Raw genomic sequence first — 20,590 nt, forward strand, 5'->3', positions numbered from 1 at the left:
AAACATGACAACAACTATCAACTACTTGCCTATAATATAAATTATTACTATTAAGTGAGTGACTTTTCAAAACATTTTTAATTTTGATGTTTTGATTTTTTTTAAATAAATATTTAAAATATATATCTTAAATTGGATGTTAGGTTTTTTTTATTTTTTGCACACACTTACACTTAAATAAACAATGAAATAAAATGGCGGCTATGCTATTTTCCATTTCCTAATGACCACAGCTGTTTCGGGAGCATAAGCCCTTTGCAATTTTGAGCCATGTCCACGCTTAGCATACCGCACATGGGTGCTACACAACAACACACAATAAGGCAAAAATAGATACACAACACAAATATAGGACACAAGTGGGGAAAAAGAACCATAAATCATTTATTAGAAGAAGGGTGAGTGTCTGGTGTTGCACGTCCATTTTGGGAATTGTGAAGTCCTTGTGTAATGAATAATGTGCCACGTGGGACTCGAACCTGCGCACGGAAAATGTGCAGGTCCTTTCATTTTATCTTCTATCCCTTTAAACGATCCGTTATGGCTCCTGGCTGCCGGTCACTCCTTCTTGCTGGTCTCCTGTCCTTCAAAGAGGGGGTACTGGACCTCCAGCTGAGGCCACGTGGAGACACCGTTGGCCAGCGCCCAAATCACCCCAGGCAAGGCGTCCACCTGCACCGCCATCAGGTTCGTTATGAGCACAACAGCGTGACAATATTGACGTAGCATTTACGTTGTTGTAAGGCGTACCTCGACGCGGATTTGCCGCATCGTGTCCCGGTCCCTCAAGGTGGCGGTGTGCGGCGTCTTGTTGACCGTGTCGAAGTCGACGGTGACGCCGAACGCCACGCCGATTTCGTCGGAGCGGGCGTAGCGCCTCCCGATGGATCCCGACGAGTCGTCCACCTTGTGGGACACGCCCTTCCGGGTCAGCGCCTCGGCTGGTGAGGACAAAAAGCAAAACAATGGATTGGAGGGTGTGAGGTTAGCAGACTTTCATGTTACGTTACGGGTCAAATTGACCTGTTTGGAAATTCTAGGGCAAAAAAAAAAAAAAATCATTTTCATTTTTTTTATATTAAAAATATTGCATTGTGGTATGTGATATTTTTTGATGATTACATTTTAGAGCAGGTCACATTGACCCGTTAACATTATTGAGAAACGAACGCAACAGGAGGCTTAAATGCAGTGTACCTTTACTGCCACTTGGGGGCACTAAAGTGACTGTTGGACTTGCATCATAACATTTTGCATTTTCAACATAGTTATATTTTAGGTTAGCTTTCATAATATAAATCAAAGTTATTGTACAAGTATGTACAGTAAAAAAAAAAAACTTCTATAACTTCTTGAACTCATTTTCATTTTATGGAATTTCTTGTCTAACATTTTGGAACATGTAAGATCAAGAATTGACCTAAAATCTAAAGTAAATAACAAAACAAAAACTTATTTATTATTGTCTTAATTGACACACTTAATGTGTGACTTTTTTAGGTAAAATTTTGGGATATTGTAGCTCAATTTGTGTTCTTACATTATATTATAATCTCATCTTTATTTTATGTAAAATTTCATGTAAATTTGTTTTTAAGATGAATTTACTTAATACAATAATAAAACTTTTTAAATATATATTTTATGTGATTTTAGGTAACATTTGTGTGGCTCTTTTCTTACATTATATAATATCAGCTTTATTTAATTTTTTTAATCATGTAAATTTGTTTTTAAGATTAATTTACTTAATACAATCATATATTTAAATTTTGTTCCTATTTTATGTGATTTTATGTAACATTTGTGGATATTTTAGGTAAATTTGTGTACTTACATTATATAACATCGGCTTTATTTTATTTAAAATGTCATGTAAATTTGTTTTTAAGATGAATTTACTTCATACAATAATATAACTTAATTTTTTTCTTATTTTAACCCGTCGGTGTTATTTGTTGTTATTGTTATTTATTTGTTATCTTTGGTAACATTTGTGGATAGTTCAATTTGTGTTCTTACATTATATAATATCAGCTTTTTTTTATTTAAAATGTCATGAAAATTATTTTTTAAGATGAATTTACTTAATATAATAATATAATAAAATATTTTCTAATCAAAACATTTTTTTTTTAATATTTCATTTCATATAGAAATTTCTGAAATAGTGATTATTAATTTTTTTAAATGAAGACAACCAAACTAATTTGATGGAATTTCTCAGTATTGTAGGTCAATTCTTGCTTCTTCATTATATAATCTATTTTATTAAGATATTAAGTAATTCACTTTTGAATTGACATTTTTGTGATTAAATACAAAAGATTTCTAACTTGTGAAAACTACTTGCACATTTTATGTACGTATGGAGGTTGTGTGAACTCACATAGTTGTTGGACAAAAGGAGTGAACTCTTGGTTTTGGCTCAGAGGAAGGATGCAGCATTTGTACGGCGACACGGTGGCGGGAAAACTGAAATACTGCAAAGCAAATCCATCATATTGAATACAAACAATCGATCAATGAAGACTGATTAAAAGACCCCCCCGAAAAAAAAGCTTGCATTTCTCACCGTCCTCTGTTCGTCTCCTTCCCGCGTGTGGAAGCAGTGCTCAAAGATGGAGTACATGATTCTGCCGATGCCGAAGGACGGCTCGATGACGTTGGGGACGATCTCCTCAACTGCGGGCAAACGAGGATTGAGAGTGAGATGCTGCGACGTGAAATCACAATAGCCGTTTCATTATTTTTATTATTATTATTTTTTTTTTTTACCATGTAACGTTTTCTGAAATCTCTTGACGGCGACCATGTCTTTGGAAAGCTTGAACGTTTTGCCCTCCGTTGACACGCTGAACTCTCTGCACAAGACAAATGATACTTAGTGGGTATAAAAAGTCTACACACCCCTGTTTCAATGCCAGGTTTATGTGATATGTGGGGGGAAAAACATTTTTTTGGTAGTGAATTATATTGGTCAAATTTTTTATATTATAATATAAAATTATTATAAATTTCATTTATTTAATAATAATTTAACTCATTCACTGCCATTGATGAAAAAAATCAATTTTAATACTTTTTCTATTCGTTTAAGATTTTTTTCCACTTTTGTTAACAAGAATATGAAGACCTATTAGTTTTTTTTATTGTACATATAGAACAGATATAAAATTTGTGATTAATCGTGAGTTAACTATTGAAGTAATGCGATTAATTACAATAAAAAAATATATATATTGTCTGACTCCCCTAATTTTTAATAATCTTTTCTTTTTTAATTAGGGGCATCAGGCGAGTAAACTTTTTAATTGTATTTAATCACATGACTTCACGAGTTAACTCACGATTAATCACAAATTTTATATCTGTTCTAAACGTACAATACATTTTTTTCTAGGTTTTCATACTCTTAACAAAAGTGGAAAAAAATGTGAAACTAATGGAAATGGTTAAGAATTTTTGACGTCTATAGCCGTCAATGGCAGTGAATGAGTTAATAATTTAATAAGAATTTAATAATTATTTTATTTATTTAAATAAAAATTAATTAATTAAATTATTAATCATATGATTTTTTTCCCCCACACAAACCTGGAATATGAATGAGGGTGTGTAGACTTTTTATTTACACAATCCACAAACTGGACCGTGTGTAGTACAGTACTCCCAATTACCCGCTTTGGTTGAGACGCTTCTCCTGGTCGCTGATGAAGCATTCGTCGCAGGCGTCCAGGTACTCGAATATCAGCTTGGCGTCTTTTTTGTACGCCGCCCCGATGGCGCCCCTGTTGGGCTCAAACTTCACTACATTGACCACCTTGTGTCCACACGTTAAGGAATTAACACACGATCCTGCCCAATAAATAGCATATTTTCATCAATTCGTTGAACCAATAGCGCCCCCTTTTGCCTAAATGGGCTCTTTGCACTATTTCCTGTCTTTCATGATTGGAAAGCTGATTAATCCAGGTGTGCCTGACCTCAGTAACCATGACGACAATGGTCAGGCACACCTGGATTAATCAGTTTGTCCAATCATGAAAGACAGGAAATGAAGGAAGTGGTATTGAGTTCAGGAAGTAGTGGACGAAAGGCATGTTAGGATATGGGCTCTTTGAGGGGCTTCTCCGCCACGAGGGGCACCTTGGTAGCTCGCGAGTGACACGAGAGGTCGTAGCACGAGCGGTCGGCGCACCCGACGATCTCGATCCAACCCTGAAGGAAAACGCCGCGTGATGAAAAAGCCAGGGATGTGATTTTTCCGCTAATTCGCGGAATTCCGCTTTTTTTATCCCCCCCCCCCCCCAAAAAAAAATTCGATTTTTTTTTTTTTTATTATTTTTTTTTTAGTAGTTCATTGTGTATGCACATGACTCCGACAGATAACATATTCTGCTATAACAAAGACATTTGTGGTATGTTCTAATATGAGTTACTTTTTTATTTGGTCATCATACAATTATTTGTTCATGAAATTTGAACTCTTCAACATTATTTATGTGTTAACTTAGTAATCACATTAGTTAGATATGATGATATTCTCAGTGATAGTTTTTAAAAGCAAAGGCAGTCCAATGTTTTTGAATGTGACTGATTTTGAGTTGACTAAAACTGCCATTTTATATGGGATAGTTCAATATACATTGAAAATTTATGCCGTTGTTTTGTCTATTTCTTTGTCATGTGAGTGCATTGAAAGTACTTAAAAACACGGAAAACCCATGAGCTCCGGGGGGCTTCGCCTTCGCCTTGTCCCCCCACCCTGGACCTAGCTGGGTGCCAGCGGCCCCCAGACCCCCGGCTAAATTTTCAGATAATTTCACTTTGGTCAAATCACATCCCTGAAAAGCGCTCGTTCTGGTTGAAATCCCGACGACTTACGTAGGAGGTTTTGGACTCGGCGTCCCAGCAGTCGCAGGCGTAGTGAGCCATCTCGTTCTCCATGTGCTGGCGGAAGCGCACTTTGTCTTTGCCGAGACCCACTTTGAGCAGGTACAGGTAGATCCTGCCGATGAAGTAGCCCAGCACCGAGTTGTTGATGATGCCCTGCATGATGGGAATTGCGACTTTATTTTAATGCTGCTTGTTACGTAATCGCGGAAATGACATTTTTGCTACCTGCTCCACAGCATCTCCGAGCCTCATGACCTGCGCCGACTGGCCGCTGGTCTGAGCCTTGGAGGAGTACAACAGGATATCCAGGTCGGCCACGTTGGAAAATTTGGGGTGGATCTTCTCGTTGGGGTCCACAAAGTGCTCGATCTCAGCCATGGTGAACTCTCTGCAATGGAAAGGTACAGTTTTAATCCATGATGCAAAATGGAGCGCGTTTCAATCTTCGAAACCTGACGCGGATGAGCCCGGAGCGGGGCGAGATCTCGTTCCGGAAGGAGTTTCCGATCTGAGCGGCGCCGAAGGGGAGTTTTCCCTGGTTGAACTCCAAAAGTCGCTTGAAGTTGAGGAACATTCCCTGAGCCGTTTCTGGCCTCAGATAGCTGAAAAATCAAAACGTGTAAGTGGAATGCCACAAAATTGCATGTCCATCTAGAATGAGCAACTTGACATGACTAAATCTAAAATTAACAATAGTTAGTAGTGTCATTAGCGAGTACAGGAAGTATTAGTAAAAACAGTATTAAGTCATTCACTCCCAGCCATTTTCACTGAAGCAATCCCCTTCACTCCAGCTGTTTTACTGGATTTGGACTGATTTTGCCTAACAAAACAAATATTACAGTCTCTTCTTTCATCAGGAAAAAAAAACAATATTTTTCATCCATTTCCATTTTGCAGCAATTAGCATTAGAATATAGCTAAGTTTCATCATTATTCACAAATCTGTTTAGAACTGTGGCTTTTTTCAACATTGCCCTTCTTGATCTCCTTTGCTCTGCTGCCACCTGCTGGCCGTTTTTGTAATGACGACCATTTCTTCAACCGTTCTCTGCAGTTGAGAGGCTGCGTCAAAGCCTTCTGTATACGCTAGCACAGAGGTGGGCAATCTCGGTCCTCGAGGGCCGGAGTCCGGCAGGTTTTGGAGGTTTCTCAATTCCAACGCAAGCTGATTCCAATCAACAGGATCGTTATCGGGCTTATGCAGAGCTTGCTGATGAGCTGATCATAAAGCAGCTGTGTTGGAGGAGGGCAACATGCAAAACCTGCAGGACTTCGGCCCTTGATGCCCACCTCTGCGCTAGCATAAAACAAAAACATATAAATACGTCTTTGGGGAGCAATTGAGTTAAGTTGAATAGTAGTATATAGTAGCAGCAGTAAGTAGCGGAACTTCTAGTAGTAATATATGTAAAAATTATAGTAGTGGTAGTCATAGTAATACTAGTTCCAATAACATTTCTAGGACTACCAATAGAAGTAGGGGTAGTAATCATAGTAGTCTTGTTTTGGATATTACTACTAGTAGTAGAAAGCTAGTGTAGTGAGAACTGGCAGCAGAATAGTAGTAGCACTTGTTCCATTACCACTACTAGGACATATTAGTCTTATTTTGGCTAATACTACTAGTAGTTATTATGGTTAACAGTTGGAGTATGCAGTACTGGCAGTAATAAGTTGTATTAGGAGTGCTAGTCCTTGTAGTCATAGTATTAGCACTACTGGTAGTGGTAGTAGCAGTCGGTACTAGTAGTAGTAGTAATGATAGTAGTAGCAATATAATAGTGGAAGAATAGTAGTACTAGTAAAAGTAGTAGAAAATTAGTGCCAGTAGTATAGACAGCTGTAAAAAAAAAAAAGTTTACAGCACCAGTAGTAGTTGCACTAGTAGTAGGACTAGTCAGGGTAGGTGTATTAGAGGTAGTGGTCGTAGAAGTAGTAGTTGTACTAATAGTATTAGTAGAAGTAGTAGTGGTTGTAGCAGTATTTGGTATTTTAGTATAAATAATACAAGTAGCATCGATAGGAGTAATTGCTACTAGTACACCAAGCAATAGTGGTTGTAGCTACTACTAGTAATAGTAGCAGGATTAACTCATTCACTGCCATTGACGGCTGTAGACGTCAACAATTAATTTAAACTATTTCTATTAGTTAAACATTTATTTCCACTTTTGTTAACAAGAGTGCGAAAACCTAGAATTTTTTTATTGTACATTTAGAACAGATATAAAATTTGTGATTAATCGTGAGTTAACTAGTGAAGTCATGCGATTAATTACAATTAAAATTTTAATCGCCTGACGCCCCTAATTTTTTATGATCTTTTCTTTCTTTCTTTTTTTAACCGCGTCAGGTAAATAAAAATTTTCATTGTAATCACATAACTTCAATAATTAACTCGCGATTAATCACAAATTTTATATCTGTTCTAAATGTACAATAAAATTATTATTATTTTTTTTTTTTTTAGGTTTTCAAACTATTATTAACAAAAGTGGAAAAAAGTGTGAAACTAATAGAAATAGTTGAAATGAAATTTTGACGTCTATAGCCGTCAATGGCAGTGAATGAGTTAATTGTTCTAATAGAAGCAGCAGTAGTAGTACACCGGTAGTTGTGTGTGTGTGTGCTAGTAGTAATAGCCATCAAGGTAATAGCAATAATAGTCATAGTAGTGGTGGTAGTAGTACATTAAGTAATACGTAGCGATTGTAGCAGTAATAGTAGAAGTAGTTCTAGTAGTAGTATTTATAATAGTAATAGAAGAAGTAGTAGTAGTAGTACCCGGGTGTGTTCCCTCCTGGCCCGATGGAGGTCTTGAACATGAGGTTGAACGAGATGGGAGGTGTGAGGTCATTTCCTGTGGAGGGAGACTTGACGTTGTACTTGACAAAAAGATCGCCCAACTCCTGCTGGGTGTAGTTGTCCATCTGGCACACAAAACATAAAGATAAGCGCCGGACAGGATATGACATCATCACGGCGTCCTACCTGAGTGATCACGTCCTCCATCTCCGCCACTTTCTCAGGGGAGCACGGCTCGTTGGACATCACTTTCTTCAAGTGGGCTGGGGATACATTTTTAAATACGCGTCGTCGTTATAATAATGAAGATAATGATGAAGCTTTGATTTACACAATGTCCCTGAATGCAACAATCTTTAAGTGATCAGGCGCACCAGAAAGACTAGATACCTTCGAGGCACGCAAATAAATTCCGGCCCTACCCGTACTCAAGATGTGTGACACGACGGGCAGGTAAAAACCTGTTGTCAGGTGTTAGCTATAAACTTTGCGCACACACACACACAAAAATAAGACATCGTGATCACCTTTGAGGAGGTGATCAGCACGGAAGCATTCTCCCGTCTTGGCGTCCTTCACCATGTAATCGGCGAATTTATCCACGTGGCCCGACGTCCTGATTGAATTATTATTATTTTTTTATATATACATTATAATTTTTTTTTTTTTTTGTGCGCTCACTTGAGGACGGGCTCGGGGGTGAGCATGGTGCAGTCGATCTCCAGGATCTGCTCCTCCTGGATGAAGTGCTGCCTCCACACCTGCAGGATGTTGTTCTTCAGGGCGCAGCCCACCGGTCCAAAGTCATAAAGACCGGCCACACCTTAAAAAACAAAAAATACTAATTTTATTAGGGATGTTCAATACCGCGTTGACGGTAAGAAAGACCGAAATATCCCACTGTAGCATTTTTTTCTTAAAATGTCATCAAATTAATGGCGCTTTTCTTTTAATTTCGAATTTTTAGTTCCTTAGCATAAAACAGCCACAAGAGGGCAGTCTTTCGCCCATCCTTGCATTTAATATATGTGCATATTAGACTTCACGTCCGATCTAGATGATCAGATCGGCTGACATTTTGCATTTTAAGCACATTTTGTGATGTCTTACTTCGCCGATCCATCAATGATGTCATTGATCACCTATTTAAATAGACATATTGCTCCATCTTTGATCAGAGCAGTGATTTATTTATTTATTTTTTTAACTTGCTGATTGATGATCAGTCCCAAAAATCCCGATAGTAAAAAAACAAAAAAAAAAACACTGATAAAAATTCATTATATAGGGTTTCCATGAAAAAATTAATTGGAGAAATAACAAAAATATTTAAAAAATAATTTAAAAAAATATTGAAGAAAAAAAATCTGAGCATATGTGAACCGTGAGTTATGTTAGGCTCAAATGTAAATTTTAATATGTAAAAATGTGCCAAGAAAAAAATAGAGGAAACCCGCTGATCATTCTCAATAAAACATATATCATAAATGGTAGGTTCTGCCCACCAAGAATTTTGGGGGGGCTCTTACTCTAAAATGATTTTACCTTACCTCCATATATTGCAAAAGACTGATCGAAGAAGAACCTCCTCTTTAATGTGTCGTCCATCTTCACCCTGTCGACAACATCATCTTTGGGTTGCAAGGACAACTCCTGGAATTCAACAAGTTTTCTTTTACTTTCATTATTACTGTAACAAGAACATCCGCTTTGACAGACAGGAAGCAAAAAAGTGAAAGCTAACTGAAGTTGCGCAAAGAAGTACAAGTTGTACCTTTATTTCCAGAGTCCTCTTGCGGGCTTTCAGTTCTGTGATGGCCTGGTTCACCACCAGCTCGGGGGCTCCTTGCTCCTTCAGCTTGGCCACCAGGTCGCCCTGAACACGGTATCCATTATTATTGTGTAAAAGGAGACATAGCATGTTTATTAGTCCCCCCAAAAAAAGTGTAATGTAAAAAGAGTAGAAGGGTGGGAGCTGTGTGAGGGGTTCGTAAAAAATATACAGTATATATATATATATATTTTTTAAATTATTATTAAAATATATCATGTATCACCAGCGAAAAGTTAGGGTACAATGTTTAAAGTACAAAAACTTTATGTATAATACATCCATGAACACTAGCAAGCCTACATTGTTTTAGCTGAAAATAATTTCAACTCGAAATTTGAAGCTGGCATTTCACTTCAACGTTAATGTCGAAGTTGTCAATAAAGGTTTAAAAGTTTTTTTTATTTTTAAAGGCGTACTGGCGCCAAAATCAACAAAATGGCTACTTGTTCCCTCCCGCCCCAACTAACTCACCTGTTCCCGCACAGCCTCCCGCAAAGGTGCCAAAGCTTGTTCCATGTTGCCACGTCGAATAGCGCAGAGTAGACCCTTGAGAGTGTGTATTTTTCCCCCGCTACCAACAACCAGCTGTGCGGATGTTTTCTCCTCCGCGCTCCCTTTTCCCCTCCCCGGCCCAACCCAGCAGGAGGAGCCTGTTGTGGTTCACCCTGCCTCGGGCTGCTAGTGATGTCTGAAACCAAGGCTTTGGGTTGCATCATCCAAACTCAACTGCGCTACTCGGCTTTACAAAAAGCGAGTTTATTTATTTATTTTTACGAATGTGACCTGCTGAAGGCCCCTCCCGCTACCCAGCCCTATATACTTTCCACGAATCGTTGTACTGTACTTTTTTCTTTTTTTTTTCACCAGCTGTGACAACTACAACTTCACACTCACTGGTAAATCTGTATGCAAATACTTACACCTATTTGCTGTAATGCATTAGTATCGATCCCTCCATTTATTGTATTCGTCTGTGTACCAAAGTTATTATGAAGAAAACCAACTAAAATTTTAAAAACACTTTCATAACCAAATGAAAACGGGCTTTTTAAATTAATAGTTACTGACTAAAACTACTGTACATTTGGTATTGATAAAATTAACTAAAACTATAATTACAGCAAAAATACATGCGCTTTCAATGAATACGCATTTATTTTGGTATTATTTTGGGAATTGTTTACATGCTTCTTTTTTTTTTTTTAAACAAATACTCCGTATTAACTAAAACTAATTAAATTAGTGATGCTAGGGAACCTAACAAACATGCCCTATTAAAACGGATTTAAAAAAAATAAATAAAAAATTATAATAAATTCAAACATCCACTTTTTGCCCGCTAAAATCAGCATCAGGCAAGAAAAAAGAAAACATTATAAAACATTAATTTTATTTAAAGATGACGTCAACCCAAAAATTGTACAATAATACGTTCAATGAGGCCTCACTAGTCTAAACACAATATTCTGATTATTATTGTGTTTGGAATATGAGTTTAAGCAGCAAAATCCACCAGGCACTGTGATGTCATTTTCACACAAGTGACAAAATGGTCGCCCCCTGAGATGGAGATAAATGGGTGGAGTTTTGCTACTTCACTCGTGTCCCACAAATGCAATATTATAATAATACTGTGTTTAGCTTAGCGGGGCTGCATAGAACATATAATGTAAAGCATTTGAAAAAAAAAAAAAAAACTTTAAAAAAAAAATTTAAGTTATAGTGGACAGACTGGGTGAGCCTAGTGTTTATCATGCCTGCCTTACAAGTCTGGTTCTGGGTTTGAATCTCAACCAGTTTGCACGAGAGAACCAAACGAAATGAGCAAATGAGACAACCTTGCAATTGGTATGCACATGTCCAGTAAGCGCTGGCTGTTTTTTATTGAGTGTTAAATATCTCAATCCGGTGGGCCTGAAAAGCGGACTAGGCGGTCTTCCTTCTGACCCAAGCAACCAAGATGCCAGTTTATATCCCTTTTAAAAACACATTGGACGTAGTGGTAGTTGAAATGCAGCGCCTCCTTGTGGACGTGATCAGTACGAGCTTCATCGTGATGTTCTTCTGGTGATGCAAATGCAACAAAAGTCTGGTGGATTGTGTTTTTTTTTTGTTTTCCCTTCTTCTCCCCTGCAGCCAGAAGAGAGAAAGGAGGACTTCACTCCTCCACCGCGTCCCTCTTGCTGGTCTCCTGTCCTTCAAAGATGGGATACTTGGTCTCCACTTCCGCCCAGGTCAGAGTACCGTTGGCCAGATCCCGAATGATCACGGGCAGCTCGCTCACCTGAGAACAATTATCATTTTTAACATTTCATATAAATGAGTAAAACATTTTTGCCTATGTTTTCCCCCTAGAAATTAAATGGATATTTCCTGTCACTGAAATAGACAATTCTCTCTACTGCCCCCTACTGGATTTTAGATGTAGCACAGCTAGTAAGTAGCATCAACCAGTCTGAAGAGTTTTACTGTACCTCGGCTCTGATCTGCCTCATCGAGTCTCGGTCCCTCAGGGTGGCGGTGTGCGGCGTCTTGTTGACGGTGTCGAAGTCGATGGTGATGCCGAACGCCACGCCGATTTCATCCGTCCGGGCGTAGCGCCTCCCGATGGACCCCGCCGAGTCGTCCACCTTGTAGGAAACGCCGTTCCTGGTCATGGCTTCGGCTGAGAGGAGAGAAAAGGAAAAGTCGTGAGTTTTTTTTTTTTTTTTTTTTAGATCAGGGTTCCTACAATTTAAAGGCAAGTTCAATTCAAGACTTTTTAATTTAATGTTGTTTTCAAATGTTGTCCAAACAACTGAAAGCATAATTGTTTTGTTGGTTCTATTGTCATGATTGCGTGAATTTTTTTTTAAAAGTCATTTGTTATTTCATTTGAAGATTGTTATTTTGAGACTGGATAATATTTTTTTTGGAGGCGGAAGCTAATTCCGATATTGGGCAGAATAAAATTCGGATAACAGATTAATCATCCAGTTAATTTAAAAAGTTTTTATTGAATAAAATAAAAATATTTTTAGATATTAGGGATACACGATAAGTGGGTTTTTTTGTCATTTAATATTTGTTTACTTCCACAACAGAAAGGGAAAAAAATTGTCAAAAATTCGCAGATTTTTGTTGTTGTTGGGGTTGTTGTATGTCATTATTATGTGTTAAGATTATGACAAATTTATTTAAGATATTTAAAAATAATAATAATAAAAATACCTGAACCCTGCTGATTGACAAGGTGGGCCAAAGTAGTAGGTACTGTATAATCTACACATTTAAAATAAATAAAAATATATTTTTTTCAAATATTCAGAAAAGCAATACTTACAAAGCTCTTTAACGAAGGGCACAAATTCCTGGTTTTGACTCAGAGGCAGAACAGAGCACTTGTATGGAGCGACGGTTGCAGGGAAACTGAAGAACTGTTGGGAGGAAGCGGCTCGATGACGTTAACGAGCATATGCAAAATGAGGCCAAATTGTTTTGAAATGATTCTTTTTTTCCTGCATTTTCCTCACTTCATTCGCGCAACGCCGTTCGTACTCACCGTCCTTTGCTCGTCACCCTCTCTGACGTGGAAGGTGTGCTCAAAGATGGTGTACATGATCCTGCCCATCCCGAACGACGGCTCAATAACGTTGGGGACGACTTCCTCCACTGCGGGAAAAAAATTTAATTTTTTTTTTTTAGCTGGCTGGCTTCCACGTGGTGTGTCACGTGAGACGACATCTCACCGTGTAGCGTCTTCTGGAAGCGCTTGACGGCCAACATGTCTTTGGTCAGTTTGAAGGTCTTTCCCTCCACCTCGATGGTGAACTCCCTGCGGGGGTTCCAAACAGTTCAAAGACCGACAACTCTCGGGTTTTTTTTTTTTGCCTTCTTGCAACGCACCCGGTCTCGTTGAGGAGCTGCTCCTTTTCGGCGATGGAGCGTTCGTCGCACGCGGCCAAATACTCCATGGCGATCTTGGCGTCCTTCTTGTAAGCCTTGCCGATGGCGCCTTTGTTGGGCTCGAACTGGACCACGTTCACGACTTTGTGCGGCGGCGTTAAGGAGCCTTCCCGAAGACGCCGGGCGAGGGAGAGCGCATGCAAAGGCGGGTTTGGAAGGATATGGGTTCTTTGAGCGGCTTCTCGGCAACCAGCGGCACCTTGGTGGCTTGGGCGTGGCATTTCAGATCGAAGCAGGAGCGGTCGGCGCAGCCCACGATCTCGATCCAACCCTGCCGGGGACACAAAAAAAAAAGCGATAAGCGTATGCGGGTTTGTGGAATTGATGAGCTTGCGCGGAGACGTACGTATGAGGTTTTGGTTTCGGCGTCCCAGCAGTCGCAGGCGTAGTGGGCCATTTCGTTGTCCATGTGCTGGCGGAAGCGAAGCTTATCTTTGGCTATTCCCACTTTAGTGAGGTAGAGGTAGATCCTACCGATGAAATACCCCAGGACCGAGTTATTGATCACACCCTGCAAGACAAGAAAGAGGAATATAAGTTGCATCCTTGACATTAATGCTAACGTCTCATCTTAGGGCTGCTCGATTTATGAAGAAAATATGAATTCATTCATTTTTAATGAAGCAACCCCCTTCGCTCCCGGCTGTTTTATTGGATTTTAACGGATTTTGCAAGGCCCACAGAATATTGTGTTCTAATGCTATAAAAATATGGAACCTACCAAAAGAAAGATTAGTCTTTTCTTTCATCAGGAAAAAAAAAAGTATTTGTATCCGTTTCCATTTTGCAGCAATTAGCATTAGAATATAGCTAAGTTTCACCATTATTCAAAAATCTGTTTAAAACATTAAAACTGGGCCGCTGATAATATTTAAAATTGAAACTATTTATACATTTTTGGGAGCAAATTAGTTTATCACGATTAGGACTATCATTTATTTTTGGGTAGAAAACAGGAAATTTTTAAACGTAAAAAAAAATTAAGAGAAATACAATTCTTTGAAACACTATAATTATGCAAGTTCCTTTTGGATGAAACATTTATTTAATAAGTTATTTTAAAAAAATTAAAAGGTGCAGATGTATACATTTTATATATATTTTAATAGAACATTTATTTGTTTTGTATTTGTTAAATTCAAAATTAGTATTAACTCATTCACTCCCAGCAATTTTCACTGAAGCAACCCCTTTCACTCTGTTCTGCTGGATTTTGCAAGGCCCACAAAATATTGTGTTCTATTGCTATAAAATATTAAACCTACCAAAAGAAAGATTAGAGTCTCTTCTTTCATCAGGAAAAAATGTATATTTCTATTGGTTTCTGTTTTGCAGCAATTAGCATTAGAATATAGCGAAGTTTCATCATTATTCACAAATCTATTTGGAATTCTGAGTAATTGAGGGTTTTTTTTCCAACGTGGTCCTGGTTGATCTCTTATACTCTGCTGCCACCCGCTGGCCGTTTTTGTAATAACTACCATTTCTTCAATTGTTCTTTGCAGTTGAGAGGCTGCATCAAAGCCTTCTGTATGCTCTAGCATAAAAAACAAAAAAAATGTATAAATACGTCTTTGGGACACTTAAAACATTTAAAATAGAACGTATTTATACGTTTTTGGGAGCAAATTGGTTAATTTTTTTGTGCCAATTATACTGATTTTGTAATTGTGATCATTGAAATTGTAATTGAATTTCAGAATCTCATCTCGTGTTACTTTTCAATAAAAAAAAAGCTTCGGAATGAAGAAAATCACAATCTTCCGCCTCGTGGCACTAATGGGACAAAACGGCAAGTTAATCCGCCCAACCTGCTCCACAGCATCTCCGAGCCTCATGATGTGCGCCGACTGGCCGCTGGTCTGAGCCTTGGAGGAGTACAACAGGATATCCAGGTCGGCCACGTTGGAGAACTTGGGGTGGACTTTCTCGCTGGGGTCCACAAAGTGCTCGATCTCAGCCATGGTGAACTCTCTGTAGAAGAAGGTACAAACATGCTTGTTTAAAAAAAAAATGTGGAAGTATCTATGGCGAGAAATGCGGACCGCCCCCCTCACCTGACGCGGATGAGTCCGGAGCGGGGCGAGATCTCATTCCGGAAGGAGTTTCCGATCTGAGCAGCAGCGAAGGGGAGTTTTCCCTGGTTGAACTCCAAAAGTCGCTTGAAGTTGAGGAAGATTCCCTGAGCGGTTTCAGGCCTCAGATAGCTGACAAATCAACACAACCATTAGACGACATTATTAAATCACCATTGTTGTTGTTTTTTTCCCTTTTTAGTCGTCGTACCCTGGCATGTTCCCTCCTGGTCCGATAGAGGTCTGGAACATGAGGTTGAAGGAGATGGGAGGTGTGAGGTCATTTCCTGTGGTGGGGGACTTGACGTTGTACTTGACGAAAAGGTCGGTCAGCTCTTGCTGGGTGTTGTTGTCCATCTGCAGAACACAAGGTTTAATCATCTCATCCTAAGTTGACCCCTTCCGGGAAGGTTCCAGCCGGACCTGCGTGATGACGTCCTCCATTTCGGCCTTCTTCTCCGCAGTACATTTCTTGTCGGCCATCATCTTCTGGAGATGCGCTACAAAATGATACAGAAATCACAACTAAAAGACTCAGTAAGCTGCAGTAATATTAGTCGTTTTTCACAAATGATTAACTCGTTCATTGCCATTGACGGCTATAGACGTCAAAAATTCATTTGAACTATTTCTATTAGTTTAACATGTTTTTCCACTTTTAACACATTTTTTTTTGTACATTTAGAACAGATAAAAAATGTGTGATTAATTGTGAGTTACCTAGTGAATTAATTTAATTAAAAAAATTAATCGCCCGATGCCCCTAATTTTTAGCTTTTTTTTAATAAAAAAAAATCACGTCATGCGATTAATTTTTTTAAATTGGAATTAATTGCATGACTTCAATAGTTAACTCACGATCAATCACAAATATTATATCTGTTATAAATGTAACAAAAAAATTCTAGGTTTTCATACTCTTGTTAACAAAAGTAGAAAAAAAATTTAAACTAATAGAAATAGTTCAAATGATTTTTTGACATTTATAGCAGTTCATTTTAAAAAGCATGCTAATTTTATTAGCCTTTTAATGGAGTCTTGCATTGTGTGTTAGCATTAAGCTAGCTAATTCATAAATACATGCTTACTGTTAGCTTGTATCTAAATAAATATATATGAAGTTGAGCACCTTTAAGGAGATGGTCGGCCCTGAAGCACTCGCCATTCTTGACATCTTTCACCATGTAGTCAGCAAACTTGTCTACATGTCCCGATGTCCTGTAGTTCGCAAACAAAAAATGGTGAATACGTCTCCGGGTGTTGTGGCGTTTCATACACACTTGCACGGAGTGTATCTGCAACCGGGCTATGGAAGTCTGCGATAATGACAGCTCCCATGCATGAAATTGCAGAGTCAGTGTACGCCTGTCAAAAATAACCCACGGTGCGGCACTTTGGAGCCGACTCGGGGAACCACCAGGCGGCAAAAAAACACAAAGAGAATGTGCGTGGCTCACTTGAGGACGGGCTCGGGGGTGAGCATGGTGCAGTCGATCTCCAGGATCTGCTCCTCCTGGATGAAGTGCTGCCTCCACGCCTGCAGGATGTTGTTCTTCAAGGCGCAGCCCACCGGTCCGAAGTCATAAAGGCCGCTCACGCCTGAGATGCATCAAAACCACGTCTGTCAAAGCACAGCCACCCAATTAAAAAAACAAAACACAAAGATTAGACTTACCGCCATAGATGGCAAAGGCCTGGTCGTAGAAGAAACGCCTCTTCAGGGTGTCCTCCATCTTTGTTCTGTCCACAATGTCATCTTTGGGTTGCAACGCCAGCTCCTGCAGTGACACGTTTGATAACTTAATCCTCTGCAAAATTGCGGCGTGTCCAATTGTCGTACCTTGGCCTCCAAATTCCGCTTCCTTGCTTTGAGTTCGGCCACCGCTTTGGTAACGTCCACATCGGGAACACCGTCCTGCTTCATTTGACGCACCAGATCCCCCTGAAAAACAGACGGGACATCTGATTAAATAGGTGCACAAATACTGACAATTGGACCAAATTTGAACATGATCTACAATCAAATTCAATGACAAGCTGGTTATGTTATGAACTTAAATTACAAGTGACTGACTTATTACAACAACTATAAATCAAAAAGGCAGTGTGCATGTTTTGATTCTGCAAAAGTTCAATCAAAAAATTATCAACCAAGCTAAGTTAGCTATATAAGTAGTCCATTTACTTCATGGACAAACTATTTTGAAATAAATACAAGTATTGACTTCCCCATTCTTTGAACCACACCCCGTTTAAAATCCCCAGCAGTGGCCGCAGCTGAAACGTGGCAAAAAGGGCGCAGACATGACTGCTAGCCAGCGTTAGCATGAAGCTAACAGGCAAAGCCCCATTCATTAACCGGGCTCAGCTGCGGCGTGGCGAAAGAGATACTTTATCGTACGTATAAACGAACGCGTTACCTGTTCCTTGACCGCTAGCCTCAAAGGGGCGAGGATTTGCTCCATGTCGCCGTCCATGGTTGTTCGTCCTTCTCCTTCCAGAAGCTGCTGCTGCTGCTGCTGCCACAGACTTTTCTTCTTGTTCCTCTTGCAAAGGCGGGCCGACGTGGAAAAGGGCCGGTTCCGGAAGCGATCTAACCGAGCAGACCGGACCTGCAGCACCGAGCAGAGGAAGGGAATGTCAGGGGTGGTCCTCAGCAGTGCCGATGCAGCAGCCCCGCGGAGAAGAAGAAGCATGGACAGCCAGTAATGCGAGAAGACAAGAATGATGAAATCGCTGCGATGGAAAGTAAATGTCGTCCGCATACATCGCTCGCACATTCGTCACAGTAAAAAGAAAAAAAAAACAAGCCAAGCCACAAGTACCGCAGATTCGCAACAAATAAACACGCGCAAATAAAATTAAAATAAGACTAATAAAAGGTAGAAATTCGCTCTCTTTTCTATTATTCGACTTTTCATCTTTTCGGTAAACCTACTGTATTTTTTGTGTCGTTCTCTTAGTTGGGTGTTGTTCGAATATTGTCCACCAGATGTCACTACTGTTTCATGTTAAGGCGCAAAGACAAGAAGTCCATAACGCGTAACCTGAATGTGAGTGTAAGTCGAAACACATGTTGACTTCTTACTAGTCCCGTTGTTTCAAGTTAAAAAAGAAAAACAATTTTTTTTTATTATTATTATTATTTATTTAAAATATTGGTAATGGCATATTTTCCTTAGAGGAAATGTTTTTTTTTTTTTCGAAGAAAACGATATATATATATATTTATTTAAATTCATTAATTAATAAAAGATGGTTGGAGACTGAAATTTGACATATACTTGAAAAACACGCTGGGTAAAAAAAATAACCCAATATTTGTTTTGTTTTTAAAAATGGACTGACCCACTACTTAAGTGGGGTTGTTTTGAAACAAAACAACCCAAATTGTGTCGATTGACCCAAGTAGCTGGTTGGTCCTTTTTTTTGTGGGCGGGGGGGGTCATTTTTGACCCAGCAGTTTTAAAGGTGCCCTGCTCCAGCAGTCTATGAAATCTGGAACCCAAACTAATTAATTTATAACAGTAAATGTCATATTAGCCAGCCAGAAAATGGTTCAAATCTTCCCATATGTAATTGTGTCCTTACTTTTAACTTTTGTGTTAGAAGGCCTCGGGAGAGGTTTTGTCCTGAACTCCACTCGCATTCATAAAACATTCAAGGCGTCTGCAAGCACGCCACATGTGCTTGAAGATAACGAGCCTGATCATAGGTGTCTTATCAAAGCAAATATCACAACCGTATGTATTTTAATAATTCATCAATGGAGACGTCGCAGCTCCAGGCAGGGCTGCTCAGTTAGCTCGAGAACAAAAAGAGAGGCCGAGAGGCATTGACTTAAGGAAGAGAATATTTGATCTTATAACGGTAATCTCAACTCAAGCATCAAAAACAGAAAATTAATGTATCCAACAAAAGTAAAAAGAATCATGGAGTGGCAGTGCCAGCTTTATATGTGTTCGATTGTTCTTTTGTTATTAGCTAGCAGACGACTTCCTGGACTTCAACATGATGGATGGAGTCAATTGTCCCGTCGTATTTAAAAGTGACCCAGACGTACAGTCACATGTTAATGGTGTATGGCAGCACCAGCGTCCTCCATTAAACGCTCAGGTGGGGTCAGTCAGGGCCGGGTGGGCCTGAGCGCCATTAAAGTGACAGACAGGGAAGGTGAACTTGGATGTTGTCCCTGCTGGCACAAGACCAGGGAAGCACTTTGGACTTGTTCTCCTCCCCAAATGAACCTGCGTGAATAATGTTTGTTGATCAGCTTGGAGGTCTGTCAGCGCACGAGGATGACACTTTAAAATGCTTTGTCATAGAAGAAGAAAGTGCAAATTGCTCAAGCATTTTTCAAACTCAACCTGGTGGTCCCATACAAGAGCTTTAGCTATTCAAAAACACACAAAAATTTCAATGGGCAGATGGCATTTTATTGTTGTCATAATAAACATATTTGCTCTGTGAATTTTTACCTACTTTAAAAAAAAAAACTTTAATTATCCAATTCTATTACTTTATTGATAATTTTGATTTTAGATGTCATCCAATGATGTCTCATCATTTGTAATTTAACTGGTAGTTTTAATTAATTTAATTTACAGTGGACCCTTGCTAAAATCCACGTATAATGGATGCCCATTAAAAAAAATAAAAAAATAAAAAACAGTAAACTTCCAGTAAAAACAATGAAAAAAATGAAAATTTAATAAATAAATAAATCAGCTGTGTGAATGTGAATCCATTGGTCCCATAAAGCAATTATGCACGGGTCTATTATATTTGTTTGTTTGTTTTTTGGTAACAGTATCTATTGATGGATATGCCGTTATACAGTTTTTATTTACAGTTGTTTTCATTTATCTTTATTCTATCTTTTTATTTTTGTGTTTTTTTTGGTGTGGTTTCCAGTGACTAATGATACGGTGATACAGTTGTACTTTAATGTGCATTTATTTATTTATTTTAGCTGGCATCTGGTGGCAGATTTGTAGTGAGTTGGTATTTTAAAATGTATTTTATGTAT

The 20,590-nt window shown here is 38.9% G+C and overlaps 2 protein-coding genes and 1 non-coding gene across 3 annotated transcripts; all 3 read right to left on the bottom strand.

Moving 5' to 3' along the window:
• Positions 1–360: 360 nt before the first annotated feature.
• LOC144040608 (glycine--tRNA ligase-like) lies at positions 361–10,130 on the bottom strand. Its single transcript, XM_077554963.1, has 17 exons — positions 10,013–10,130; positions 9,482–9,583; positions 9,258–9,360; positions 8,389–8,530; positions 8,235–8,323; positions 7,894–7,970; positions 7,687–7,832; positions 5,352–5,501; positions 5,125–5,287; positions 4,888–5,052; positions 4,113–4,221; positions 3,681–3,825; positions 2,779–2,864; positions 2,576–2,685; positions 2,390–2,483; positions 751–941; positions 361–672 (listed from the first exon to the last, which is right to left on the bottom strand). The coding sequence occupies exons 1-17, from the start codon at positions 10,055–10,057 to the stop codon at positions 559–561; spliced, it is 2,031 nt and encodes a 676-aa protein (XP_077411089.1). The 5' UTR covers positions 10,058–10,130; the 3' UTR covers positions 361–558.
• Positions 10,131–11,380: 1,250 nt separating this feature from the next.
• Positions 11,381–18,333, bottom strand: LOC144040495 (glycine--tRNA ligase-like). Its single transcript, XM_077554713.1, has 17 exons — positions 17,982–18,333; positions 17,402–17,503; positions 17,237–17,339; positions 17,019–17,160; positions 16,691–16,779; positions 15,985–16,061; positions 15,773–15,918; positions 15,544–15,693; positions 15,298–15,460; positions 13,833–13,997; positions 13,649–13,757; positions 13,427–13,571; positions 13,270–13,355; positions 13,083–13,192; positions 12,864–12,957; positions 12,016–12,206; positions 11,381–11,825 (listed from the first exon to the last, which is right to left on the bottom strand). The coding sequence occupies exons 1-17, from the start codon at positions 18,324–18,326 to the stop codon at positions 11,700–11,702; spliced, it is 2,343 nt and encodes a 780-aa protein (XP_077410839.1). The 5' UTR covers positions 18,327–18,333; the 3' UTR covers positions 11,381–11,699.
• On the bottom strand, positions 16,849–16,983 carry LOC144040767 (small nucleolar RNA SNORA84). The gene has a single exon (XR_013289846.1). It is a non-coding gene; the product is annotated as a small nucleolar RNA SNORA84 (small nucleolar RNA).
• Positions 18,334–20,590: the final 2,257 nt, after the last annotated feature.

This window comes from Vanacampus margaritifer, chromosome 20, assembly GCF_051991255.1.
Source record: "Vanacampus margaritifer isolate UIUO_Vmar chromosome 20, RoL_Vmar_1.0, whole genome shotgun sequence".
Taxonomy (NCBI): Eukaryota; Metazoa; Chordata; class Actinopteri; order Syngnathiformes; family Syngnathidae; genus Vanacampus; species Vanacampus margaritifer.

Excerpts from the sequence above, each read along its gene's own strand:
- LOC144040608 (XM_077554963.1), bottom strand. The coding sequence starts at position 10,057 with ATGGAACAAGCTTTGGCACCTTTGCGGGAGGCTGTGCGGGAACAG. Across the intron at positions 7,971-8,234 it reads TGCTGATCACCTCCTCAAAG|CCCACTTGAAGAAAGTGATG; the intron begins GTGATCACGATG and ends ATGTATCCCCAG. Across the intron at positions 942-2,389 it reads TCCTTTTGTCCAACAACTAT|CCGAGGCGCTGACCCGGAAG; the intron begins GTGAGTTCACAC and ends TGTCCTCACCAG.
- LOC144040495 (XM_077554713.1), bottom strand. The coding sequence starts at position 18,326 with ATGCGGACGACATTTACTTTCCATCGCAGCGATTTCATCATTCTTGTC. Across the intron at positions 17,340-17,401 it reads AGCGGAATTTGGAGGCCAAG|GAGCTGGCGTTGCAACCCAA; the intron begins GTACGACAATTG and ends GTGTCACTGCAG. Across the intron at positions 15,461-15,543 it reads TCCGGACTCATCCGCGTCAG|AGAGTTCACCATGGCTGAGA; the intron begins GTGAGGGGGGCG and ends CTTCTTCTACAG.